General features: G+C 39.9%; 2 protein-coding genes across 2 annotated transcripts; both read right to left on the reverse strand.

Moving 5' to 3' along the window:
• Nucleotides 1-19163: 19163 nt before the first annotated feature.
• Nucleotides 19164-21953, reverse strand: LOC104091173 (probable receptor-like protein kinase At2g23200). Its single transcript, XM_009596451.4, has one exon. It carries the CDS (start codon nt 21930-21932, stop codon nt 19338-19340), a length of 2595 nt encoding a protein of 864 aa, XP_009594746.1. The 5' UTR covers nt 21933-21953; the 3' UTR covers nt 19164-19337.
• Nucleotides 21954-22366: 413 nt separating this feature from the next.
• Nucleotides 22367-22816, reverse strand: LOC138899116 (uncharacterized). Its single transcript, XM_070185236.1, has one exon. It carries the CDS (start codon nt 22814-22816, stop codon nt 22367-22369), a length of 450 nt encoding a protein of 149 aa, XP_070041337.1.
• Nucleotides 22817-24793: the final 1977 nt, after the last annotated feature.

Here is a 24793-nt window from a genome sequence, read left to right on the forward strand (position 1 = left end):
AGAGGCCACTACCCTAACGGCATGTATCCAGGGTCGTCCCAACAATAAATTGTAGGTAGTAGATATGTCCAGCACTTGAAACGCAACATCAAACCAGGTTGGACCCATATGTTGGCTGAGGTTGATTTCTCCGATTGTGGCTCTTTGAGATCCATCAAACACCTTTACATTCATGCTTCCTGCTCGTATATCGTGCAGGCCTTTACCCAATCTCTTCAGAGTAGTCAGTGGACGTATATTGAGACTCAAACCCCCATCTATCAGGACCTGGCGATGAATTTATCTTCAAATTGCACTCTGATATGTAGTGCCCTGTTGTGACTTAGTCCTTTTGGTGGCAGCTTGTCTTCATGAAAGGTGATTTTGTTGATTTCCAGTACCTGCCCAACTATGTTGGCGATTTCCCCACTAGTGATGTTGGTGGGTACATAGGCTTCACTCAACACCTTCATCAGGGCATTCCTGTGTGTCTCAGAGTTTTGTAGCAGTGACATGATAGATATCTGAGCGGGTGTTTTGTTCAAATGGTCAACCACAGAGTATTCTCTTGCTTGCACTTTTCTCCAAAGGTCGTCAGGGCCAGTCTTAATGACAGGCCTCTTAGATGCAACTTATTTTCTTGTTCCTCCCATGTGCTCAGGTGTATAAACCCTACCAGTTCTAGTCATGCCTTGTGCTGCACCTGTTTCTTCTATTTTTGCTTTTCTTTTCCTTCTTGCTTCCGCAAAATAATCCCATGGTATAGCATCAGACTTAAAAGATGGTGTAGGTGCTACCATCATGGTAAAAGGTGTGGTCACCTCGACTTCAAACGACGATGGTGCGGCTACCTCAACTTCGATCGGTGCCTAGGTTTGTACCACAATAGGCGTGAGAGTGATTGGTGATGTTTTAGGATCATCCCCCTCCCGAATGAGTCCTTCAGAGTGCGACTCTTATCAGTGGTATGACCCTTCATGCATGAGTAATAGACACATGTCTTGTTTGGGTTAATCCACTGAGAAGAGTTTTCCATAGCATAAGCGGGAATGGGAGTGACGTAATCCGCAGTCTTCAGTTTCCCGTATAGTTGGTCTATTGATTTACCAATCAGAGTGTATTGTCTGGGTGGTCTGCGGTCGAAAGTTGGTCTTGGTGTTTTGTACTTTTGGCGGGCTGGTGGCAGTGAATGGTAATATGCGGGTTGGGTGTTATTAGAGTGATAGGTGGCAGCGGGTTGTTGATATCTAAAGGGTGAAGGCTGGTATGTGGGTGGAGGTGTTTGGTTTGTTAGGGGAGACTTCAGATCTTGGGCTACCATTACTGCACCCACTTCAAGCATCATAACTTTGCGTTTCATGGGCTGAAATAGCGCCATTTTGTCCAAAGGCATCATAGTCCGAAGGCATCATCCTCATAGACGGGAGACACCATTCCATGGCCTGAGGATTTCTCAAAATTGCACTCCATTATGCAAAGGCGTCATAGTCCAGAGGAACCGTCCTCATAGCCCAAGGACATCATTTCATGGCCTGTGAATCCCTTATCACATGTTTCATGGCCCAGGACGTCATAGCCTAAAGATATCACCCCAAAAACTGGTGTAACAAGTGCATGAGCATCAACTAGGAATGTAAAATAAAATACAGCATCTGTCCGGAATAGAAATTTGACAGGAAAAATATAAATACTCTGAACGAGACTCTGCTGGCTGCGGATCGTAATATAGAGTGCAGCTCACCTAAGCCCCTGCTATAACCGCACCTCTACACCCACAAGGCCACTAGGCATACATGTACCTGCACAAATATGTTCATCAAGTGTAGTATGAGTACGTAAATCAATGCGTACCCAGTAAGTATCCCGCCTAACCTCAAATAAATAGTGACGAGGGGTCGGTTCAGGCACTTAATATGGGCTATAAATAAAATACCAATGATATAATTTAGCATGGATTACGTAGAAAAGCTGTAAGGTCAATATCATCAAATAAGTAAAAATTCTTTTGTAAATAAGAAATTTCCAAATTTATTTTTCATCGTTTATAATTTTGTATATCAGGCCAATGAAGCAATATCAATTATCATAAATTCAAACAAAACCAATTCAATCATGCGCAAATCATGCCAAGGTCGTACGGCCCGATCCAACATAATTATTTAAACTGTGCACTGTCGAGGGTCTAACGGCGCGAACCATAGATGCATCTATCTGCTACCGAGGCATTCGGCCCGCTCCACAAAAGAGAAAACACACTAAACAATCAATTCAAGATTTATTAAGGGGTAAATATTCCAAGAATTTCAAATTCCCATTTAACGGTCAAGTGAATGAAGTTTAACCTTTTTACAATTCCTTTGTCGAGTTTCTAAATGTTTTGAACAATTAATTTAACAAGTAGGGCACAACATCGCAAGTACAACATGATATGTGTCCTAGACTACCCGGACATAAGCATAATAGTAGCTACACACGGACTCTCGTCACCTCGTGCGTACGTAGCCCCCACAAATAGAAGCACATAATGATTTGATTCACGTATGGGGTTAATTCCCTCTTACAAGGTTAGAAAGGAGACTTACCTGGATCCAAAGTTCCATAGCCGGCTCTCAAGCCTTTCAAACGACTCAATTCGATGCCCAACACTCAGAAACTATTCAATAAATGTGCAAATCCATAAATATATACTCTAATACTCATTATAATTCAATTTACAACAATTTCCAACACCGCTCGAAAAGTCGATAAAGCAACCCTCGGGCCCACGTGCCCAGATTCCAAATATTTTCGAAGATAAACATTACCCATAACCCCGGGAACTCAAATATATAATTTATTCTCAATTTCATGCCAAATTTCGTGATAAAAATCCAAGAATACCATATTCTAGGATTTTCTTCAATCCCAAATTTCTACAAATTTTCATGCTTAAATATATGTATAAATCTTGTATTTAACTCAAAATACGCAGGAATCACTTACCTTGACATAGATGATGAAAATCTCTCCTTGAAGCTCTCCAAAACCACCCCAGCCAAGTGAAAAATGAGAGAAGAGGAGCCAAATCCCGCTCTTAAAATGATTCTGCCCAGCAATTTTTCGCACCTGCGGTGCCTTGGCCGCATCTGCGGTCCCACACATGTGACAAAATCCTCGCAGGTGCGCATTTTCCCTTACCTGGCGAAGCTCCGCATCTGCGGACAAAAAGGGATCGCTGCTGCGAGCCCATCCGCTCCTGCGACTACTGCTCTTGCACCTGCGGTCACGCAGGAGCGCCAAAACTTCCACACCTGCGGTGGCTGGGTTGCCCTCACTCTTTCTCTTCTATGGCTCATACCTCGCACCTGTGGCTGGCCAAGCGCAGGTGTGATTATGACAACAACTAGGAGCTTCAGCTGTTGCTCCCAATTTCCAACTTGGTCCAAGCCTCATCCGATTGCCACTCAGGGCCCCCGGGGCCCCGCCCGAACATACTAACAAGATTGGAATCATGAAACGGACTCGCTCGAACCCTCAAATCATCCCAAACAACATCGAAATCATGAATTGCACCCTAATTCAAGCTTAATGAACTTTAGAACTTCAAACTTCTACATTCAATGCCGAAACCTATCAAATCACGTTTGATTGACCTCAAATTTTGCACACAAGTCATAATTGACATTACGGATCTACTCCCACTTCCGGAATCTTAATAAGACCCCGATATTAAAAAGTCCACTTCTAGTCAAATTTTCTAAAAATCTTCAAATTTCTATTTTTTGCCAAATGACCCAGAAATGACCGCGCTCCCAATACCAGAATCACCATATGGAGCTATTCCCAGACTCACAATCCCAAACGGACATCGATAGCATTGAAATGCACTTCAACCCAAATTTATGAAATCCTTCCAAAAATGCCAACTTCCACAATATGTGTCGAAACGCTCTCGAGTTATCCAAAACTCGATCGGATATACACCCAAGTCCAAAATCATCATACGAACCTGTTGGAACCTTCGAATCTCGATTCCGAGGTCGTTCACTCAAAAATCACACCTTAGTAAACTCTTCCAACTTAAAGCTTCCGAAATGAGAATTTCCTTTCTAAACCGACTTCGGATTTCCCGAACTTCAATTTCGACTCCACGTACAAGTCATAATACCTGAAGTAAAGCTGCTCATGGCCTCAAACTGCTGAATGACGCGCTAGGGCTCAAAATGACCGGTCGGGTCGTTAGAACTCGAAACGACCGACCGGGTCGTTACATTTACCCCGACAATCCTTTCAACAATACCACGTGTGCCAAAAACATCACAACACAATATAACAACTTGCAACATATGCCCATATGCCACAACATTTTATTGAAGACAATTCCAATACCACAACCACACATAGCCTTCGTCTCAACAACACTAAATCTAACAACAACAACAACAACAACAATAACATGGGAGTATGGCAAGTAAATCAGCAAAAGTGTAATGACCTGGCCAGTCGTTTTGTGAGTTATAGCCCCGATCCCCTATTTACTGTTTCTCCCATATCTATTTTTGCTATTGTTATTTTCCGGGAGGTTGCGTTTTGGTTTTTGGAGTGTTTTGGGACACTTAGTCCCTAAATGGAGGTTTAAGTCTTAGGATGTAGACCGTAGTCGGAATTATGTGAAGACGACTGCCGAATGCAATTTCGTCAGTTCCGTTAGCTCCGTTATGTGATTTTGGACTTAGGGTAATGTCCGGATTGTGGTTTGGAGGTCCTTAGCTCATTTAGGCTTGAAATGGCGAAAGTCAAATTTTTGGAGTTTTGGGCTGGTAGTGGAATTTTTGACATCGGAGTCAGATTCCGATTCCGGAAGTGGGAGTAGGTCCATAGTGTAGAATATTAATTGTGTGCAAAATTTGAGATCGATGGGACGCGGTTTGGTTGGTTTCGGCATCGGTTGTCGAATTTGGAAATTTCAAGTTTCTTTAAGTTTGAATTGGAGAGTGATTCGTGATTTTAGCGTTGTTGGATGTGATTTGAGGGAATGACTAAGTTCGTATGATGTTTTAGGATTGGTTGGTATGTTTGGTTGAGGGCCCGAGGCCCTCGGGAGTGTTTCTGCTGCTCAACGGGTTAAAGTTTGGACTTATGCAATTGCTAAAGATTTTTGGTTGCTGGTGTTTTCACATCTGCGGTTGGGGAATTGCAAGTGCGGACTTGCACGTGCGGAGGATCTGGTGCAGATGCGGTTTGGAAGGAGGAGCTCAGCGATCTCAGGTGCGAGGTAATATTCCGCATCTGCGATGTCCGCAGATGCGACCCTAGAGAAGAGGTCCCAGTTTACTTAAGTCATTTCCGCACCGACGATGGAATTTCCGCAGGTGCAATGAATAGGTTGCAGGAGCGAATTTGCTAGGCAGAAAAGGGAAAGAAATTCGAGGGTTTGATTCATTTCTCCATTTTTGGACTTGGGATCTCGGAAATTGGCGATTTCTTTGAGGGATTTTCAGAGGGCGTCATTGGGTAATGATTCCTAACTCCTTTATTGTTATAACCCACTAATCTATCATTATTTTTATCATTTAATTTCGTATTTCGGGTGAAAAAATTTGGGAAACATTGAGTATGGACCGCTTTGCTACAGAAAAAAAGACTGCTTTATCCCAATTGTCATCGGCCGAAAGTCAGCTTCGAGGCATGAAGGAGAAAAGCTCAATTCAGGCGAAGAAGATAGAGGAGCTCGAGGCCCAGTTGGCTTCCGAACTTGCAAAGGCCAAGTCTAAACCTGAAAAGGCAAAGGCCGAGGTAGAGGCGATTGTGGCCGTTTACCGAGCCGATGCTGAAGCCGCTCAAGTACAGGCGAGAGAGGCAGCCGAGACCGCTCAAACTCGAGCATATTGGATTATTGAACTCGCCAAATGCCAATCTCAAAGGGAAACCCTCGAGGAGATCCACGCTCAGGGTTTCGATCTTGCCGACTAGATAAAAAAGGATAGAGAGCATGAAACCGAAGCTGCAGCACTGGCCTCCGATAATGATGACGAGAGCAAAAGCGGGTCCGAGAGCGGGGGGGGGGAGGGGGGACCTCGATGGAGAAGAAACTTCCCCCGGAGAAAATCAGGAACCTTAGGATTTTACATTTTTGATCTTTTGTGTAAGGTCCTGATCGGACCATGTAAATATCTTCATATATATAAAGATCTCTTTCTTGTTCGACTTTTCTTTATTTCATTCCGTACCTTGCGAAAATTTTGTTTCATTCATGCCTTATGAAAAATTTGTTCATAAGTTTGAGGCTTTAGGCAATTTGATCGAAGTCGGACTAGTGTATTTTTTATAGTCGAGTGAGTACTTGCTTGAACTCGGAGTAGGGTGACCCTTAGGGTTTAATCGAGCGAGGATGATTTCTCGAACTCAAAAATAAGATGGCCCTTTAGGCTCTTGAATTAGGTCAATATGTCCATTGTTTGATCATATAAAATATGTTGTGCCTTAGCAATGAATAAGGGATTTGCACAAGAGTTCGAACAATTCTGTACCCAATAGGGTTTTCATGATTCGATATTATACGCCCTTTGTCTCGAACTCGAATTAAGAGTAGCCCTTAGGTTTTATGGTCGAGTGAATGTTTGCTCGAACTCAAAGTAATGTAGTCCTCAGGCTATGGTCAAGTGGGTGTTTGCTCGAACTCAAATTAAGAGTAGCTCTTAGGCTTTATGAGTTGAGTGTTTACTAGAACTCGAAGTAACATAGACCTTAGGCTTTATCGTCGAGTGAGTGTTTGCCGAACTCGAATTAATGTAGCCTTTAGGTTTTATGATCGAGTGAGTGTTTGCTCGAACTCGAACTGATGTAGCCCTTAGGCTTTATGGTCGAGTGAGTGTTTACTCGAACTCGAAGTAACGTAGCCCTTAGGCTTTATGGTCGAGTGAGTGTTTGCTCAAACTCGAATTAATTTAGCCCTTAGGCTTTATGGTCGAGTGAGTGTTTACTCGAACTCGAAGTAATGTAGCCCTTAGGCTTTATGGTCGGGTGAGTGTTTACTTGAACTCGAGTTAATGTAGCCCTTAGGCTTTATGGTCGAGTGAGTGTTTGCTCGAACTCGAATTAATGTATCCCTTAGGCTTTATGGTCGAGTGAGTGTTTACTCGAACTCGAAGTAATGTAGCCCTTAGGCTTTATGGTCGAGTGAGTGTTTACTCGAATTCGAAGTAATGTAGCCCTTAGTCTTTATGGTCGAGTGAGTGTTTGCTCGAACTCGAATTAATGTAGCCCTTAGACTTTATGGTCATGTGGGTGTTTACTCGAACTCGAAGTAATGTAGCCCTTAGTCTTTATGGTGCTCGATCTTGTTGATTTTTCGGTTGGCAGTCCCTGATTTATGGGATAATGGTCGGCCCTTAAGCCTGTTTGCATAATAGATCACGAAATAAAAGAAACTTTTTCGAGATATAAGATATCGGTAAAGAAGAAATTTCTCTTTATGAGTCATTATACATGTGTTCATGTTTTGTGCCAGGGCTCAAGCAAACTACACGGACATGGTTCGTTTGACCATTTGGCCCTTAAAATATTTCCTATCGAGACCCTGTTGCCATGAAGTAACTTTCTTGCATCGAACTTGATAATAGATTTTGATATATTTCCGAAGGTAATGCCCCCTAGTATTCGAGGTTGATTGTAAAGAGGCCTCGGATACTGTTGAATTGTTCTAAGTTAGCACGATCAATGGTTGGCTCATTAAAAACCTTGCCGAAAAACTCATTTGGGACAAAACCGGCCTAAGGGAAAAAGAGTGCAACGCGTGCTTTCACGCCTAAAGGCTTCGAGTCAAATAATCCATCCCTGTTTCTGGTCGATCACCTGCAAGGGTTAATTTCTAAATATAAAAGAACATGGGAAGGTCGTACCTTAGCAATAGTATCATTTTAGGTGTGATACGTTCCAATTTCTCGGTAGTTGTTTGTCGTTTATCACGCCGAGCTTGTAGGATCCCTTTCTGACGATTTCGAGAACCTGATATGGTCCTTCCCAGTTCGAACCCAGTTTCCCGTCATTCGGATTTCGGGTGTTGATGGTGACTTTCCTTATTACCAAGTCCCCGATTGTAAAATATCGAAGATTGGTTCTTCGATTGTAGTATCTTTCGATCCACTATTTTTGGGCGGCCTCTCGTCTTTCGCCCAATAATTCTAGGCTCGTGTTCATGGTCTCGTTATTCGACTCCTTTGTTGCATATCGAAACCTGATGCTAGGTTCTCTGACCTCAACCAGGATCAGAGCTTCGGCGCCATAGACCAACAAGAATGGCGTTGCTACGGTAGTGGATTTCGATGTTGTGCGATATGCCCATAGGACCTTCGGTAGTATTTCTCTCCTTTTTCCTTTAGCGTTGTTCAATCTTTTCTTAATATTTTGGATGATAGTTTTGTTGGTCGATTCGGCTTGCCCGTTTCCGCTAGGATGGTACGGAGTTGATAGGATCTTCTTGATATTATGATCCTCGAGAAATTTAGTTACTTTGCTGCCGATGAATTGTTTTCCATTATCACATACAATCTTGGATGGCATCCCGAATCCACATATGATGTGGTCCCAAATGAAATTTATCACTTCTTTTTCTCTGACTTTCTCGAAAGCCTATGCTTCAACCCATTTAGAGAAATAATTAGTCATAAATAAAATAAACTGAGCTTTACTTGGGGCCGATAGGAGTAGGCCAACGATGTCCATTACCCATTTCATGAAAGGCCATGGAGATAGGACCGAGTGGAGTAGTTCCCTGAGTTGATGAATCATAGGTGCATGTCTTTGGCATTTGTCACATTTTTGAGTGAACTCCCTCGCATCTTTGCCCATATGGGTCCAATAATACCCTGCTCTAATTGCTTTGCAAACCAGTGAATCGGCACTGGAATGATTTCCACAAGTGCCCTCATGAATTTCCCGTAGGATATAATCGGTATCTCCCGGTCCCAAGAATATTGCCAATGGTCCATCGAACGCCCATCTAAACAGCGTACCATCTTCGAACAGGGTGAACTATGCTGCCTTTATGCGCAAAGCTCTCGATTCCTTTGGATCTGAAGGAAGTTTCATGTTCTTGAAGTATTCTATATATTTGTTTCTCTAATCCCAGGTCAGACTTATGGAATTTATCTCGACGTGACCTTTTTCGATCACTGATCTTATAAGTTGTACGACAGTCCCCGAGTTGAGTTCATAATCTTCGACCGCTGATCCTTAGTTTGTGAGGGCATCGTCCTCGCTGTTTTGTTCTCGGGGTACATGCTGCAAAGTCTATTCCTTAAATCGGTATAGAGTCACCTGTAATTTATCCAAGTACCTCTGCATCCGATTTTCTCGGACTTAGAAAGTCATGTTAACCTGGTTGACCACGAGGAGGGAATCACACTTAGCCTCATATTCGCCCTCATTGTTAGTCAATTTTGTAGTTCTAATAGACTGTCTAACTATATTACCTGTGGGCAATTTTAGTACGATGCCTAGTCCGGACCCCGATTTTATCAATAGTTCTTTCTCAATATCGGATACAAGGGCCGGTATAAAGTCAGCCACGAAATCTTCCAAGATTTGAGATTTGATAGCGGTTCGGGGTCGGTACTCAATATCGTACCCGCCGATTTCTATGGCCCATTTAGCCAATCGACCTGAAAGCTCGGGTTTGTGCAGAATACTTCAAATAGGAAAAGTTGTTACAACATGTATCAGATGACATTAGAAATATAGTTTTAGTTTCCTAGAGGCGCTTATTAAAGAAAGCGCTAATTTTTATAAGTGTGGATACCTAGTTTCGGCCTCGCCTAAGGTCCGACTGACATAATAAATAGGGAATTGCGTACCTCGTTCTTCTCGGACCAAGACTCCGCTTACCGCTATCTTCGAGACAGCTAAGTACAAGGAAATCTGTTCGTTCACTTTCGGGGTATGAAGAAGCAGCGGGCTCGATAAATACCGCTTCAGCTCCTCCAAAGCCTGCTGGCATTCCAGAGTCCATACAAAGCCGCTTTTTTTCTTCAGTAGTGAGAAAAATCGATGGCTTCTATCTGAGGATCTCGAAATGAATCGTCCTATGGAGGCTATCCGTCTCGTTAGCCTCTGCACGACCTTTACATTATCTACTACTGTGATGTCCTCGATAGCTTTGATTTTGTCGGGGTTGATCTCGATTCCTCGATTGGATACCATGAAACCAAGAAACTTGCCAGAGCCAACCATGAATGCACATTTTTCAGGGTTGAGTTTCATGTTGTACTCTCTTAGTATGTTGAATATTTCCTGCAAATGCTTTAAATGGTCCTCTTCTCATAAGGACTTGACTAACATGTCATCATTATAAACTTCCATTGATTTTCCTATTTGATTTTCGAACATTCAGTTTACTAGGCGTTGGTAAGTTGCACCAGCATTTTTTAGACCGAATGTCATTACGTTATTACAGTAGGTACCGTACTTAGTGATGAACGAGGTCTTTTCTTGGTCCTCTGGGTTCATTTGTATCTGGTTGTACCTGGAGTAGGCATCGAGAAAACTGAGAGTCTCATGGCCGGTCGTGGCATCGATCATACGTTCGATATTAGGCAAAGGAAAAGAATCCTTAGGGAAAGCTTTATTCAGGTCTTTATAATCTATACACATTCTAAGTTTGTTTCCCTTTTTAGGGACTACCACCACATTTGCTCGCCATTCGGGGTATTTTACTTCTCGAATGGATCCTATTTTAAGAAGTTTGGTTACCTCGTCTTTGATGAAGGCATGTTTGACCTCGGATTGGGGCCTTCTTTTTTGCTTTACCGGATGGAATTTCGGATCCAAGCTTAGTCTATGTGTAGTTACTTCTGGTGGGATCTCTGTCATGTCAAGATAGAACCAAGCGAAACAGTTCATGTTAGCAATAAGAAATTGAATAAGCTTTTTCCTGAGCTCGGGATTTAACCCCGTGCCCAGGTATACCTTTCGTTCGGGCAGATGTTTGACCAACATGATTTTCTCTAGTTTTTCGACCGTTGATTGGGTAGCGTCGGAATCGTCAGGGACCACGAAAGATCGAGGGACCCCATATTCATCATCTTCGCCAGTCTTCTAATCCCCTAGTTTGGTCGAGGCTAACGTTTGTGATTGCTATTTGATATTCCGTTCCCCCTTCGAATCCGATCCTTTGGTCGATGATAGTGGAGATATCAGAATTACTTCATCGATGACAAATATTTCTTTAGCGGCCGTTTGCTCTCCGTAGACCGTTTTGACTCCCTACGATGTTGGGAATTTCATAACCTGGTGGAGGATCGAGGGTACAACTCTCATATTGTGGATCCACGGTCTTACAAAAAGAGCGCTATACCTCATGTCGCCTTCGATCACGTGGAACTTCATTTCTTGGATGGTCTCGGCCACGTTTATTGGCAGAATTATCTTACCCTTAGTAGTTTCACATGCCATATTGAATCTGTTTAGAACCAGGGTTGCGGGCACGACCTGGTCCTGTAAACCGAGCTGCTCTACGACCTTCGATTTAATATGTTGGCCAAACTACCTGGATCAATTAACACATGCTTAACTTGAGTTTTATTCATAAGTACAGATATTACCAGTGCATAGTTATGGGGTTGCATGATTCCTTCTGCGTCTTCATTACTAAAGGACAAGGTTCCTTTAGGTGTGTAATCCTGAGATCGAGATCGCTTCTCTCTTACAATCGTCATCTTAGTGCGTTTAAGAACCGGTCCTTGGGGGATATCGATCCCACCGATGATCATGTGGATGATGTGTTGTGGCTCTTCTTATTCGTTTTTTTTGAAATCCCTGTTTTTGAAATGGTTTTTGGCTCGGTCACTTAAAAATTCTTGAAGGTGCCCTTTATTGAATAACCGGGCTATCTCCTCTCTCAATTGCCTGTAATCTTCCGTTATGAGGCCATGAGTGCCATGATATTCGCACATTTGATTGGGATTCCTCTGGGTTGGATCGGTCTGCAGAGGTCGAGGCCATTTAGTATCTTTGATGCGTCCGATAGCCGATACGATGGCGGATGCATCGATGTTGAAGTTATATTCCGATTACCGTGGTGCTTCCTTAGGTCCAGTATGCTTGTCGAACCCATTCCTGTTCTTCAGCCCCCGAGACCCTTGACCTCGACCACTTCTTTTATTGCTTTGTACGAGGTTACGTCTTGGTTCATTACCCCTATAATCTCCACTATACGGCCGGTATCGGTCCCTGATCGGCCTTTGCTCTTGGTTTATGTCCCTTTTAATAACGGACCCAGAACCCAACTGGTCATCTTCGACTCTAATCTTCGATTGATACCGATTGTGAACGTCGGCCCAAGTAACAGCTGGGTACTCAATTAGATTCTACTTCAACCATCATGAAGCTATCGAGCTTCGTTCGTTCAGACCTTGATTGAAAGCTTGAACATCCCAATCGTATGTGACTAGTGGTAGGTCCATTCGTTCCATTTGGAAATGAGATACGAATTCTCTTAGCATCTCGTTATCTTTTTGTCTTACCTTGAAAAAGTCTGACTTCCTAGTCTCGACCTTTATGGCTCCAGCATGTGCTTTTACGAAAGAATATGCAAGCATAGCAAAAGAATCGATAGAGTTAGACGATAAATTATGATACCATATCATTGCTCCTTTTGCCAGGGGTTCACCGAATTTTTTCAATAATACGGATTTGATCTCGTCGTCTTCTAAATCGTTCCCTTTGATGGCACATATATAAAAGGTGACGTGTTCGTTGGGGTCGGTCGTTCCATTATATTTAGGAATTTCAGGCATGCAGAATTTCTTGGAGATCGACTTTGGAGCCGTGATCGAGGGGAAGGGCTTTTGTACGAATTTTTTGGAATCCAAGCCCTTCAATGTTGGTGGTGCCACCTGGATCTGATCAACCCTGGAATTATAAGTTTCCATTTTTTTGTCGTTTGCTTTAATCCTCCTTTCTCCTAACTCTATTCGTTTTGTCAGTTCCTTGAGCATCTTAACGATTTCAGGATTAGTCCCCGATTCTTGCTCATTTGACCTCACTATAGCTGGTCCCGTTTTGTGGGTGACTTCTTGGGGTGGACTGGGCTCGAGCCTGGTCGGTGCCTGGGTTTGGCTCTGCAACTGGGCTATTGCTACTTGTTGAGCTTGCAACATTTTGAAAATCATACGCAAGCTGATTCCGTTTTCCTCCGCATTTTGGGTATTTCGAGCTGCAGATCGAGTTCCATCATGAATGTTATTTTCAGGGTCGGAACGTTGGTTTGCCTCTATGGCCACATATGAATTAACGTCTATTGGCTCTTCGACTCGAGCTCCAACGGGATCAACGAGTGGCCTTTCACCCCCGGGGTTTAAGTTGTTGTTCTCATCTTGAAGGCCAGCTTTGTTGTCGATAAGTAAGGCCATTAATTGGGAATTCGTCGGTTTCAGCCTGAAATCAAAGACACTTCCAAGATCAAGTGTAAAAACAGTGTGTTTCACAGAGATTCGTACCAAATAGCCACTATTATCCATAGCCCCACGGTGGGAGCCAAACAGTTTACCCGAAAAACGGATAGAGTTGAATTTATACGCGGTTCTAAAGACACGTGGTATAAATTGGTACAAAGCGGAAAGATAAGTAGAAACATATCGAATGTTTATTGCAAAAAGAAAAGAAATACAAACCAAATTGATTAGAGAATGATTTATAAACGAGCAAGATGAATTAATATCCAAAGCCCAAAAAAGAATAATCTCTCTATATATCATTGTAATAATCTTTGAAATGCAAGTGCATGAATATTTTGATCTTTTCTGCCAATGTTCAATCTGTCCTTACAAAAATGATACCCACTCTTAATATAGTGAAAAAATCATGCTTTGGATATAATAAAAATACATAGTGGAGATCTCATGATAGATTAATTAATTAGCTTTTCCTTAATTCCCGCCGAGATTCTCTCTCTAAATGTCGCTACAACAGCTCTTTATCTCATAGTTCGACCTTGGTTGGTCTTGGTACAGATCGATCTTTGGATCTCGAGCTCGATATCGACTCGAGCTCGATATTGACTCGGGCTCAGTATTGACTCGAACTCGATATCGACTCGGGCTCGGTATTGACTCGAGATCGATATTGAATCGAGCTCGATATTGACTTCGAGCTCGGTATTGATCGGTCTCTGAATCTTGAGTTTGATAACTTGGCTTTACTTCTAATCTTGATGTTACAATGACGACCCTCGGTTCATCACATTCCAATCTCGACTAATTACACGAAGGGCAAACTCGAATTTGACAGTATAAAAATATGAGTACTCAATCTACATAAGCAAAGACATGAGATTTGTAGAAGCATACCTAATTTGCTTTCTTTTATAGGGGAGATGTTTGATGAATTTGCATTTATGAATGTAGAGGAACAAGAATAAGAACGTGAAAGTTTGCAGAGAAGAGAACTTCCCACGCAAGGAAATGCGTTTTTATTTTTAAGGAAATTAATTGAAAGAAATTACCACTTAAATAGGGCAAATCTGTTAAATTATATTTTATTTAAATTTATTTTAAATGAGTTTAAAAAATGATTACAAGAAAATCAAAATAAGGGAGGTAGGCGTAATATTGTAAACCAGAAAGGAGGTTAGTGTGATAGGGCGAAACCTGGAGGGAAGTCTCTGAAATTATCCGTAAAATTAATTACTTCCTCTGTTTCAATTTAAATGATACACTTTTCTTATTAGTCCGTTTAAAAAAGAAAAACACATTTCTATATTAAGAAATAATGTGAAGTCGAATATATTAGATGTGCTTGCTGCACTCCGATCCATTCCCTTAATATAATTTAACTTTGAACTTTTCATTTTGCTCATTTTACCCTTAATGAGAAGTTTTTATAACTACTAAAATATTATGTCTCCACAAAGCTTTTACCGTTATACCCTTAAATGTGGGATTATTTTATCCCATCTCTCATGTGGTATAAATTAGTACTGGGATTATAATCCCAAATTTAGTCTGCATACCAAACGAACCCTTTGGACCATATTTAATTTGATATACATTGAGTACGAAAAAATATTTATCATACATGATCTTTTCAGTTTTTCCCTTTTTAATATCTAATACTTTAGCTAATGGATAGCCCAAAATGCTTCTTAGCAAATATGGTCCTGATATTTTTAAATTTGAGATGTAGTTTTGTTTTTATTCATTGGTTCTACCGGAATATACAGTATACGTTATTCCTCTTTAGATATTGAAAAAATCTCTAATTGTTCTGATATAGTAAAATCAACTTCAATCAACCAATTACATCTCAACTCTAATTCAGTTAAAGTTATTATATGACTTGTACGAACCTTTTATATCCTCGGAAATTTCATTTTAGTTACTTTTATCTCTTATATTTTATATTGTGATGAAGGACTTAATCTACACATATACCAAAAGTACTAAAAGTTATAGTTTTAAATATGTTGATATTTTTACGGTTATAAAAGCATGGCTTTAACATTTAAATAATAAGTTTGAACTTTAAATATTTTTAAATATAGGAAGATATCGTTCTTCTTGAACGAATTGAGAATAAGTGTCATATAAAATAAAGCGGATAAATATATTACATTTACATATACCACCAATTTCTTGCAACCATTCCCCTTTATTAGAACTTGAAACCATCTAAGTTTGTTCGGAACTCATATATTTAAAGCTACTTTTAAAAGTTGACAACTATATTTTTTATTGTTAATATCAGCATGCTTACTAACTGTTTCTTTTCAGGTTTCGTCACTGTTCAACAACTTGAATATATTTGATTATGTGTCGAAACTCGAAAGTGTTCTTAAGTGAAAAGTACTTTTATCCCAATTCATCATTCAATTAAGGTATATTAGCATGATTTGGTCCGTGGAATGGATCTAATACGTTTATTTTCATTTAAAAGTCATTAAAAACAACAACAAATTCAGTGTAATTCTACAAGTGAGGTCTGAGAAAGGTAGTGAGTCATAATCTTACTCCTACCTTATGCTGATAAAAATATTATTTCTGATAGACCCTCGGATTCGAGTCAACATCATTTAAAAATCATATTTCACAAAATAAAAAAGTAAGGCGCTAAAAAATGTAAAGTAGATATGTCATTATTTATTCTGCATTACACAATCATTGCCTAAAAGGATGCCAAGGCATCTTATTGCTAAAAGAATTTTCTATAATTTGCAGTGCTAGTATGTAACCGACATAGAATATTAAAATAATATATGTAAAGAATGGAAAAAATGAATATTAATAAAATTCAAAGCAGGCCAAAATCGAGGTTAATTAACTTCACTATTGATGATTGCCATTGACAACCTTGTGTCCTTCTCCAGGACTTGGACCAGAATCTTTAATTCCTCCAAGCGTTTGGCTGTTGATAAATTTATGGCCAACTCCAGGACTAGGACCATCTTTAATAGAACTCAAAGTTAACCAATTAAAACCCACGCCATTGCCATCAATCTTCAATATATTGAGAGGACGTGCTTCACAACCCAAAATGTTCATTGAAGTAATCAAAAGAATAAGCAAAATAAAGTCCACAAATCTTGCCATTTTAATTATTTGAGAGAAAAAAAGAGGCTAAAACTGTATTTTTTGTGCAATTAACCCCTCCGTCTGAAGACTAGTGACGAAATAGGTGGTCGTACGGAGCTTTTAGGAAAGGATAGCCTTGTGTGTAAGCACAAAAAATCAGACGCGGCGATTTTAGACGATCTATCTAAGTTTAGGGGGCAAAAGAACTAACTTAGAATGTTGCACTAGTAGTTGAGTTTGTTTAGTTGGTACTTGTGTGGTTTCTCCTCGTGTATTCATGCCAATTTATACTAGTTAATGAGTGGGCTTGTTGTTGACCAGGACGAAATACTGAAGGTGGCTAATTTGTATTCAAATTGAACTTGAGTAATGATGTTAGACGAATTGATTTATCAAATGTGGGAACTTATCAGGCAGTTTCTAGATTATGGAAAAAGAAGTCATGTGTTTTCAGCTTAGAAATGTTGTAGAATGTGGACTCGCGAGTCTAATTCGGGCAGCACCAAAGTTTATAATTTCGATTTCTATGTTTTCTCTGTTTATAGTAAAACATTTCCTATACTGCTCTGAGAATTAATTAATGTTTGAATGCCGATAGAGATTGACCAACGATTATATTGGAGATTTTCAGGTTTTAGTCAATTGTTTCCATGTGTAACTACTAATTCACGCAACAACCACCTTGGTCTCGGCAAGTTTGGTATTTAACTTTTATATATATATATATATATATATATATATATTAAAGGTCTTAAGTTTAATTTTTGAGAATGGAGAGACTGTGGACAAATAAGGTTTCTCCTTTTATGTTCCTACACTATGCAAATTCGAATTAGTCGAATAAGAGATTCCGCCGTTCGGATTGATTATAGAGGAGATGTTAAAGTCATGTTTTTATCCACGCCTTTGAAAGTTAATTAGCCATGTTGAGCAAATTGAAACTCATGCCTTTGAAAGTTTGAAATATGTAGAGTGTAGAGCAGCCCTATATCTTTGACAGGTTGACGCCGACTTTTAGCTTACGTGAGAGTCTCAAAGTTAGTGTGGGTCTACCTTGGAAGTTGAAAATAGACGAGTCAAGATTTGAAGTTTACGGATTTAGAATTTTAGTCATTTTAAGCTATTGAGTTTTAAATTAATAATTTTGTGTATAATTCATTAGATTTCTTAAGACAAATAAAAAGTTTGGACTAAAGCTACTGAATTTGGCCGAACGCGCAACTGAAAAGCTAGCTTCGCCTATGTGTCTATATATCCTTTCTTTGGAGTTAGTGATAGAATATTTAGCCCTAAAGAATTCAGGTCAACAATAGGTGGTTAGTTGTGGTGAGCTTCAGGATAAGAGTGAGTTGCTCTAGTGGTGAACACCATTCACTTCCAACTAAGAGGTTGTGAGTTCGAATCACCCCAAAAACAAGGAGGGGAGTTCTTGGAGGGAGGAAGCCGATGTTTCTATCAGAAACAGGCTCTCTACCCCCAGACCCCACTTCTTTTTATAAAGGTAAAGAAAAGTAAAATATTACTTGAATATAGACCTATTAAACTCTTAAATTGTGAAAATAGAAGTATTTTACTTAAACGTATCAACTAGAAAATTTTAGAAAATAATTGAGATAGTGGTACAAAATTAAGTGTCTACTATCGGTAACTCTTTTAATATTTCGGTATTAGAAAAAATATCATGGCGTTAATTTACTAGAAGCGCGGACATATTTACTAGTTAAACTATAATTTTGTGTGATTTCTTATCTTTTAAGTATTACCTAAAATATTAGTTATGCAACGAGACCACTAGTTATTGGCTCTGTTGTATGTTATTTTGCTGACTAAAAGCATAAAATTTGCCTATTTGTTCCTTTTATGGAGATGAACGAGAAAAATCCTTGTTTGGTGTTTTATTAATTTGTTCGACATCCGAAAGAGCGCAGAATTGCCAGAGTTCTTACAGTAATCGTCCAATTCTGGCCAAATTCAAACCGATTAAGTTGTGACTAGTTCTTTAACTTGCTCCAACAGATTGAGCCGTAACGACCAATTAAACTATTTGGTCAATGCGGATCAAAATAGTACAACACAATGAGTCAAAATACAACAAATCTAAACATACAAAATTGAATTTGGAGATGGAGAATTGTGTATATTTGGAAGAAACTTAAGCTAATCATTTAATTAAAATATATTAGATTTCCACATTTTCTTTCAAAAGGAGCAAAATTAAAAGGAGGGGAGGTTGGATAATAATGTGCAAGTTGGATTATGACCCATCTTGACCTAAACAAACTTTGTGCGACCTGACCAACTTATTGATTTGACCCGTTTTGAGCTACCCAAGTTTGATCCAACCCATAATTTACCACCTCCATGGATGTGTTTTGGTATGACGAAAAGTATTTTCCAGAAAATAAGTCTTTTTGGCTGCCAAGCACCAAAATATTGTTTTTCATTAAAAGGGAAAAAATGACTTTCTTTACTTATTTTTTTCTCCATTAGCCTATTTGAAATAGTTCTAAATTTTGGAGAGTATCGAGTAGTGAGACACTTTCTTCTGGAAAATACTTCTTTCGTACCAAACACACCCTATATAGCACCACATTTTTTATAAGCAGAAAATATGTCATATACTATTATTACAGATATTGCTTGAGGCATTTACCTGTTATCCAATAAAGAAAAATGAACCCTGACTATTACTCAGGAATACAGTTGCAACAAGGTTTTGGCATATGATGTAAAAAATTGCCTTAACCAAAAGGAAGCAGAAGAAGACAGACTTACAACAGAATGAACTGAGCTAACATATGCTAAGGCCAAAATTCATCTGGCTTCATCGATCACCAATTGCGAAAAAACCTCACTCTCACTGGCACTGGCAATACTTGTGCTTACATTTATAGAAGGTAAGCGATGAATACCGGGCAATGCCAACTGCCACGAAACATCTGTGGTGCTATCTTCATTAAATTCTTGGGGTATTATTGCAGAGTTTTGAAGCTGTAGAGCATATTTCAAGTCCCACAACACATCCACCATATTAGGCCTATCCGTCCCATATTCTTGTAGGCATTTCTCTATTGTTTCCCCGAATTTTCTCAACGAGTTTGGCTTAATTTTACCTACAAGCAATGGATCAATTATCTTTTCTAGCTGGTTTTCTCTTTGCCAAGAAAGTCCCCATTCAGCTATGTTTACTTGATCCCTCGGAAGCTGAGTGTTAACAGCTGGTCTAGCACAAAGCACTTCAAGAAGTACAACTCCAAAAGAGTAAACATCAGATTTTTGAGTGAGTAGCATGCATTTTAGGTATTCAGGATCAAGATAACCGAAGCTACCCTTGATATCGGTACTAATATGTGTTAGATCAGGAGGACCTGACTTCGATAGACCAAAATCAGCAACTTTGGCAACATAATGTTCATCAAGAAGGATGTTCGTCGACTTAATATCCCTATGAATGATTGGACCATTTAAACCACTGTGAAGATACTGTAAACCTTCAGCTGCACCTATACAAATTTCAAGCCTTTGATCCCAAGATAATTCTGACTTTGAAGATGATTTACCAAGGTCTTCATTCGAACTGTACAAATGCTCTCTCAAAGTTCCCTTCTCCATGAATTCATACACAAGTATCATCTCGTCTCGTTCATCACAGTATCCGATCAATGAAACGAGACGTTGATGACGAATCTTGGACAAGACCATTATCTCATTTTGGAATTCCATAAGACCCTGGCCATGTCCAGGCTCACTTCTTTTCACGGCCACTTTAACACCATCTTGTAAAGTTCCTTTGTAAACTTTCCCAAAACCACCCACACCAATCATAAATTTGGGATCAAAGTTATTCGTAGCATAAACAATCTCAGCCAAAGGTATCTTTAACCCAAGATTCATATCAGGAGTAGTGCTACCAATTGGAGAAGTTCTTACAGTAGTTCTGCTTTGTGAACTTGTTCCATTAGCATTCACAACTTGCCAATCAACACTCTCAACAGGTTTTGCTTTTCTTGATTTCAAACAAAACAAGATAACCACTGCAGAAACTAAGATGAGAACCGCAACCACACCACCAACGGTAGCACCAACGATTATCAACAAACGACGATTCTTGGTCTGTCCATTTCCATCTGGAAAAGATCCCCGTTCGTTATTCAGCTGCAGGATTTCTACTCCATTTAGAAAAGCATTTGGAGTACGTGAGTCGCTCCGGGGTCCAACAGAGATATTCATAAAACCAGAACCATCTGAATCCACTACAAAATCAACATAGAAAGGAGCTGCCAATTGTGGAACTATATCATATGGCCTAATTGGCTGTCCAAATACACCATTCATATAGACATTGAAAACCGTTTCATTCCTTTCTTTACTAATGATGTCACAGAAGTGTAGACGCACGAAAAATATACCATTCTTATTCACTTCAAAATGCCAAGTTATATTAAACAAGTTGTTATCTTTTCTCTCAACAACTATATTCATTTCTTTGGCAGTTTTATAAACAAAGTCAGGAGCATCATATGGACTAGCCCCGCTTTCTGTATCATAGTTAAGGCTATCACTAAACATTGGATGGTTCTTTGCTGATTCTTTGATAAACAAGTAAGCATCATCAGGCAACCAATATCTCCTCATCGTATCATTTTCGGGCGTAATTACTGAACCACCAACATTGATCCTATGAATTACAGTTAAAGCACTCAAGGACAAATCCTTATTACTAATATTGCTATTTCCTTGACGAGTGACATGAGTAGCAGACTCAGGAATGAAATCTGGAGGAGTAATAAATGCTTCTATAGCATTTACAAAGGCAAAAGATGATTCTTGAGGTTTAAAGCTAATTTTCAACTTTGAATCTTTCACAGGGAGTAAAAACTCTTTGATGACAGGAGAAGTTACGTTTCTTGGGACAGTGAAATTAGACAATAGCAAATACCCAGATGCCAAAATGTCGAACTTCGCATTAAAAAGATAAGAAAAAGGAAAGAAATGAAGTCTTACTATGTAAACACCAGTTTCCTCTGTTTCAAGTTCATATGAAGAATCTTGTCTGAAAATTCTGGCAGTTTCGTAGATGGCAGCTAAACCTGACGAAATGGAGCCCTTAGCAGAGCTACTGTGGCCGGAGAAGGTGACGGAGTCGGAGTTCAGGTCGCCGGAAAAAGTGGTCACTCCGGCCGGAACGCTGGAATCTGAACCACAGTTGATGAAGAATTTTTTAGGGGAAGTGTTATTAGCTGATGAGGACATGGAATAGGAAGGTAAAGAGAGAAGGGAGAGAAGTGAAAAGGTGAAAAATGAAAGAAGATTTGCCATGGAGAAGAGTGAGTGAGTGAAGAGAAGAGGACAATTATTATACAGATGGAAATGAATGCGCAAATAGAAGGATGATGAAGTTGACTGCATGTTGACTTAAACAAGACTTACAACTTGACAAATACTATCAGATTGTTCATTGGTTTAGTTCCTCCTTTTTTGTTTGGGCAATTCTTAGGCCATGAATAGGCTCCAAAATATTTAAAGGGGTTATTGGTACGAGAGAAAAAAATATTAGTCTTGCGATAAAATGTAGGATTAGTTTTTTGTGTTTGATTGAAATTTTTTATTTCGATTGTGAGTAATCTGGTGATTATTTATCCTATAATTTCGATATTATTTTTGTACCATATTACATGTGAGATAATAATTTCGAGATTGGCTAATTATGGGATAAATAATTAAAAGGTAAAGATATCTTTTTTTCAAAACTGTTTTCACTATTAGTGCACATAGAATAGGTAGAATTCCTTTAGTCTTACACTTTGTACTCTAAAAAGTCCTTGTTTACATAACCTTATACTCTAGGTAGAGTCCTTGTTGACTTGATACATTGTACTCTGTTTTCTCGCCCAATCCGTTCTTGTAGCATTCACAGTCTTTGTTAAAACGCTCTTTATCTCTCTGTTCGAAACTTCCACTTGCCCACTCGTTTGTGGATGGTATGGGGTGGCGACCTTGTGGCGTACATCATACTTTTCTAACAACTTTGCAAAGGTTCGATTACAAAAATGAGTGCCTCCGTCACTGATTATTGCCCTTGGAGTGCCAAATCGGGTGAATATATTATTTCTCAAAAAACCAATTATCCCTTTTGCATCATTTGTAGGGAGCGTTGCAGCTTCCACCCATTTGGACACGTAGTCCACAACTATGAGTATGTACTTTTTGCCATATGAGCTGACGAAAGGCCCCATGAAATCGGTTCCCCATACATCAAACACTTCTACCTCCTGAATTGGGTTCATAGTCATCTCATGTCGGCAGGAAATATTCCCGATTCGTTGGCATTCATTACAACCTTTCACCCATAAGTGTGCATCTTTGAACAATGTCGGCTAGTAGAAACCCGACTACAAGACTTTCGAAGCTGTCCTTACTCCCTCGAAATAGCCACCATATGGTGACGCGTGACACGCCTGCAAAATAGAAGATTGGTCCATCTCGGGGATACATCTCCGGATCATGTTATTAATACAAATCTTGAACAGATAAGGCTCATCCCAATAATACATGCGACAGTCGCGAAAGAACTTTTTCTTTTGAACAGAAGAAAGGTCATAGGGGACAATACCGCTTGCCAGGTAGTTTGCAATGTCTGCATACCATGGCGCTACCTCAAGACTCGTGGCTAGTAGTTGTTCATCTCGGAAGGTCTTCACAATATCTTCCACTTCAACCTTTTTCTCGGCTCCTTCCAGCCTGGACAAGTGATCATCTACTTGGTTCTCCGTTCCCTTTTGGTCACAGATTTCCAAGTCAAATTCTTGCAGTAGTAGCACCCACCGAATCATGCGCGACTTTGAATTCTTCTTATCAATTAAGTACCTGAGAGCACCATGGTCATTATAAACAATTACCTTAGAGCCTATCAGGTATGATCTAAATTTGTCAAATACGAACACCACTGCTAGCATCTCCTTCTCGGTCACCGTGTAATTTAGTTGGGCACCACTCAAAGTTCTACTAGCGAAATATATTGGATGCATGACTTTGTCTTTGTGCTGTCCAAGCACTGCTCCCACAGCATAGTCACTTACGTCACATATCAGCTCAAACGATTGCTCCCAGTCAGGTACAACTATGATGGATGTTTTCACCAGCCTCTTCTTTAATTCCTCAAAAGCTACCCTGCAATCATCAGAAAACACAAAAGGGTGATCTTTTTCAAGCAATTTACACAAGGGGTTAGCAATTTTGAAAAAAATCTTTTATAAATCTTCTATAGAAGCCGGCGTGGCCCAGGAAACTTCTTATTGCTTTGACGGACGTGGGTGGTGGAAGCTTTTCGATCACATCAACTTTGGCACGATCTACCTCAATGTCCCTACTCGACACTAGGTGCCCCAAGACTATACTTTCTTGTTCCATGAAATAACACTTTTTCCAGTTGAGTACTAGATTCGTCTCGACATATCTTTTCAACACTCTTTTCAAATTCCTTAGGCAATAATCGAATGAGTATCCCACCACCGAGAAATTATCCATAAAGACCTCCATGATATCCTCAACCATATAAGTGAAGATGGCCATCATGCACCTTTGAAATGTGGCGGGTGTATTGCATAGACCAAACGACATTCTCCGAAAGGCATAGATGCCATATGGACAAGTGAATGATGTTTTCTCTCTATATTCTGGGGCAATAGAGATTTGATTATACCCCGAGTATCCATCTAGAAAGCAAAAGTGGGACTTCCCTGCTAATCTATCTAGCATTTGATCAATGAACAACAAGGGAAAATGGTCTTTTCGGGTGGCTTTGTTCAATATTCTGTAGTCCATACAAATTCGCCATCCCGTGACTGTTCTTGTTGAGATAAACTCATTGTTCTCGTTTTGCACTATAGTCATCCCACCTTTCTTAGGCACACATTGGACTGGGCTGATCCAGTTGCTGTCGGAGATGGGGAAGATGATTCCCACATCTAACCACTTTATCACCTCCTTTTTCACAACTTCCTTCATGTTAGGGTTCAACCTTCTTTGATATTCTCTGGAAGGTTTGTGTCCATCTTCCAGTAGAGTCTTATGCATACAGAAGGCCAGGCTGATACCCGTAATGTCTGCGATGGTCTAACCAATTGCAGTTTTGCACTCACTCAATACCTGCAAAAGCTGTTTTTTCTGCACATCTAACAAACCAGATGAGATAATAACAGGTAAAGTTGAACTAGGTCCCAAGAAAGCATACCTGAGGTGAGGTGGTAGCGGCTTTAGCTCCAACTTTT

Source organism: Nicotiana tomentosiformis, chromosome 9 (genome assembly GCF_000390325.3).
Source record: "Nicotiana tomentosiformis chromosome 9, ASM39032v3, whole genome shotgun sequence".
NCBI lineage: Eukaryota > Viridiplantae > Streptophyta > Magnoliopsida > Solanales > Solanaceae > Nicotiana > Nicotiana tomentosiformis.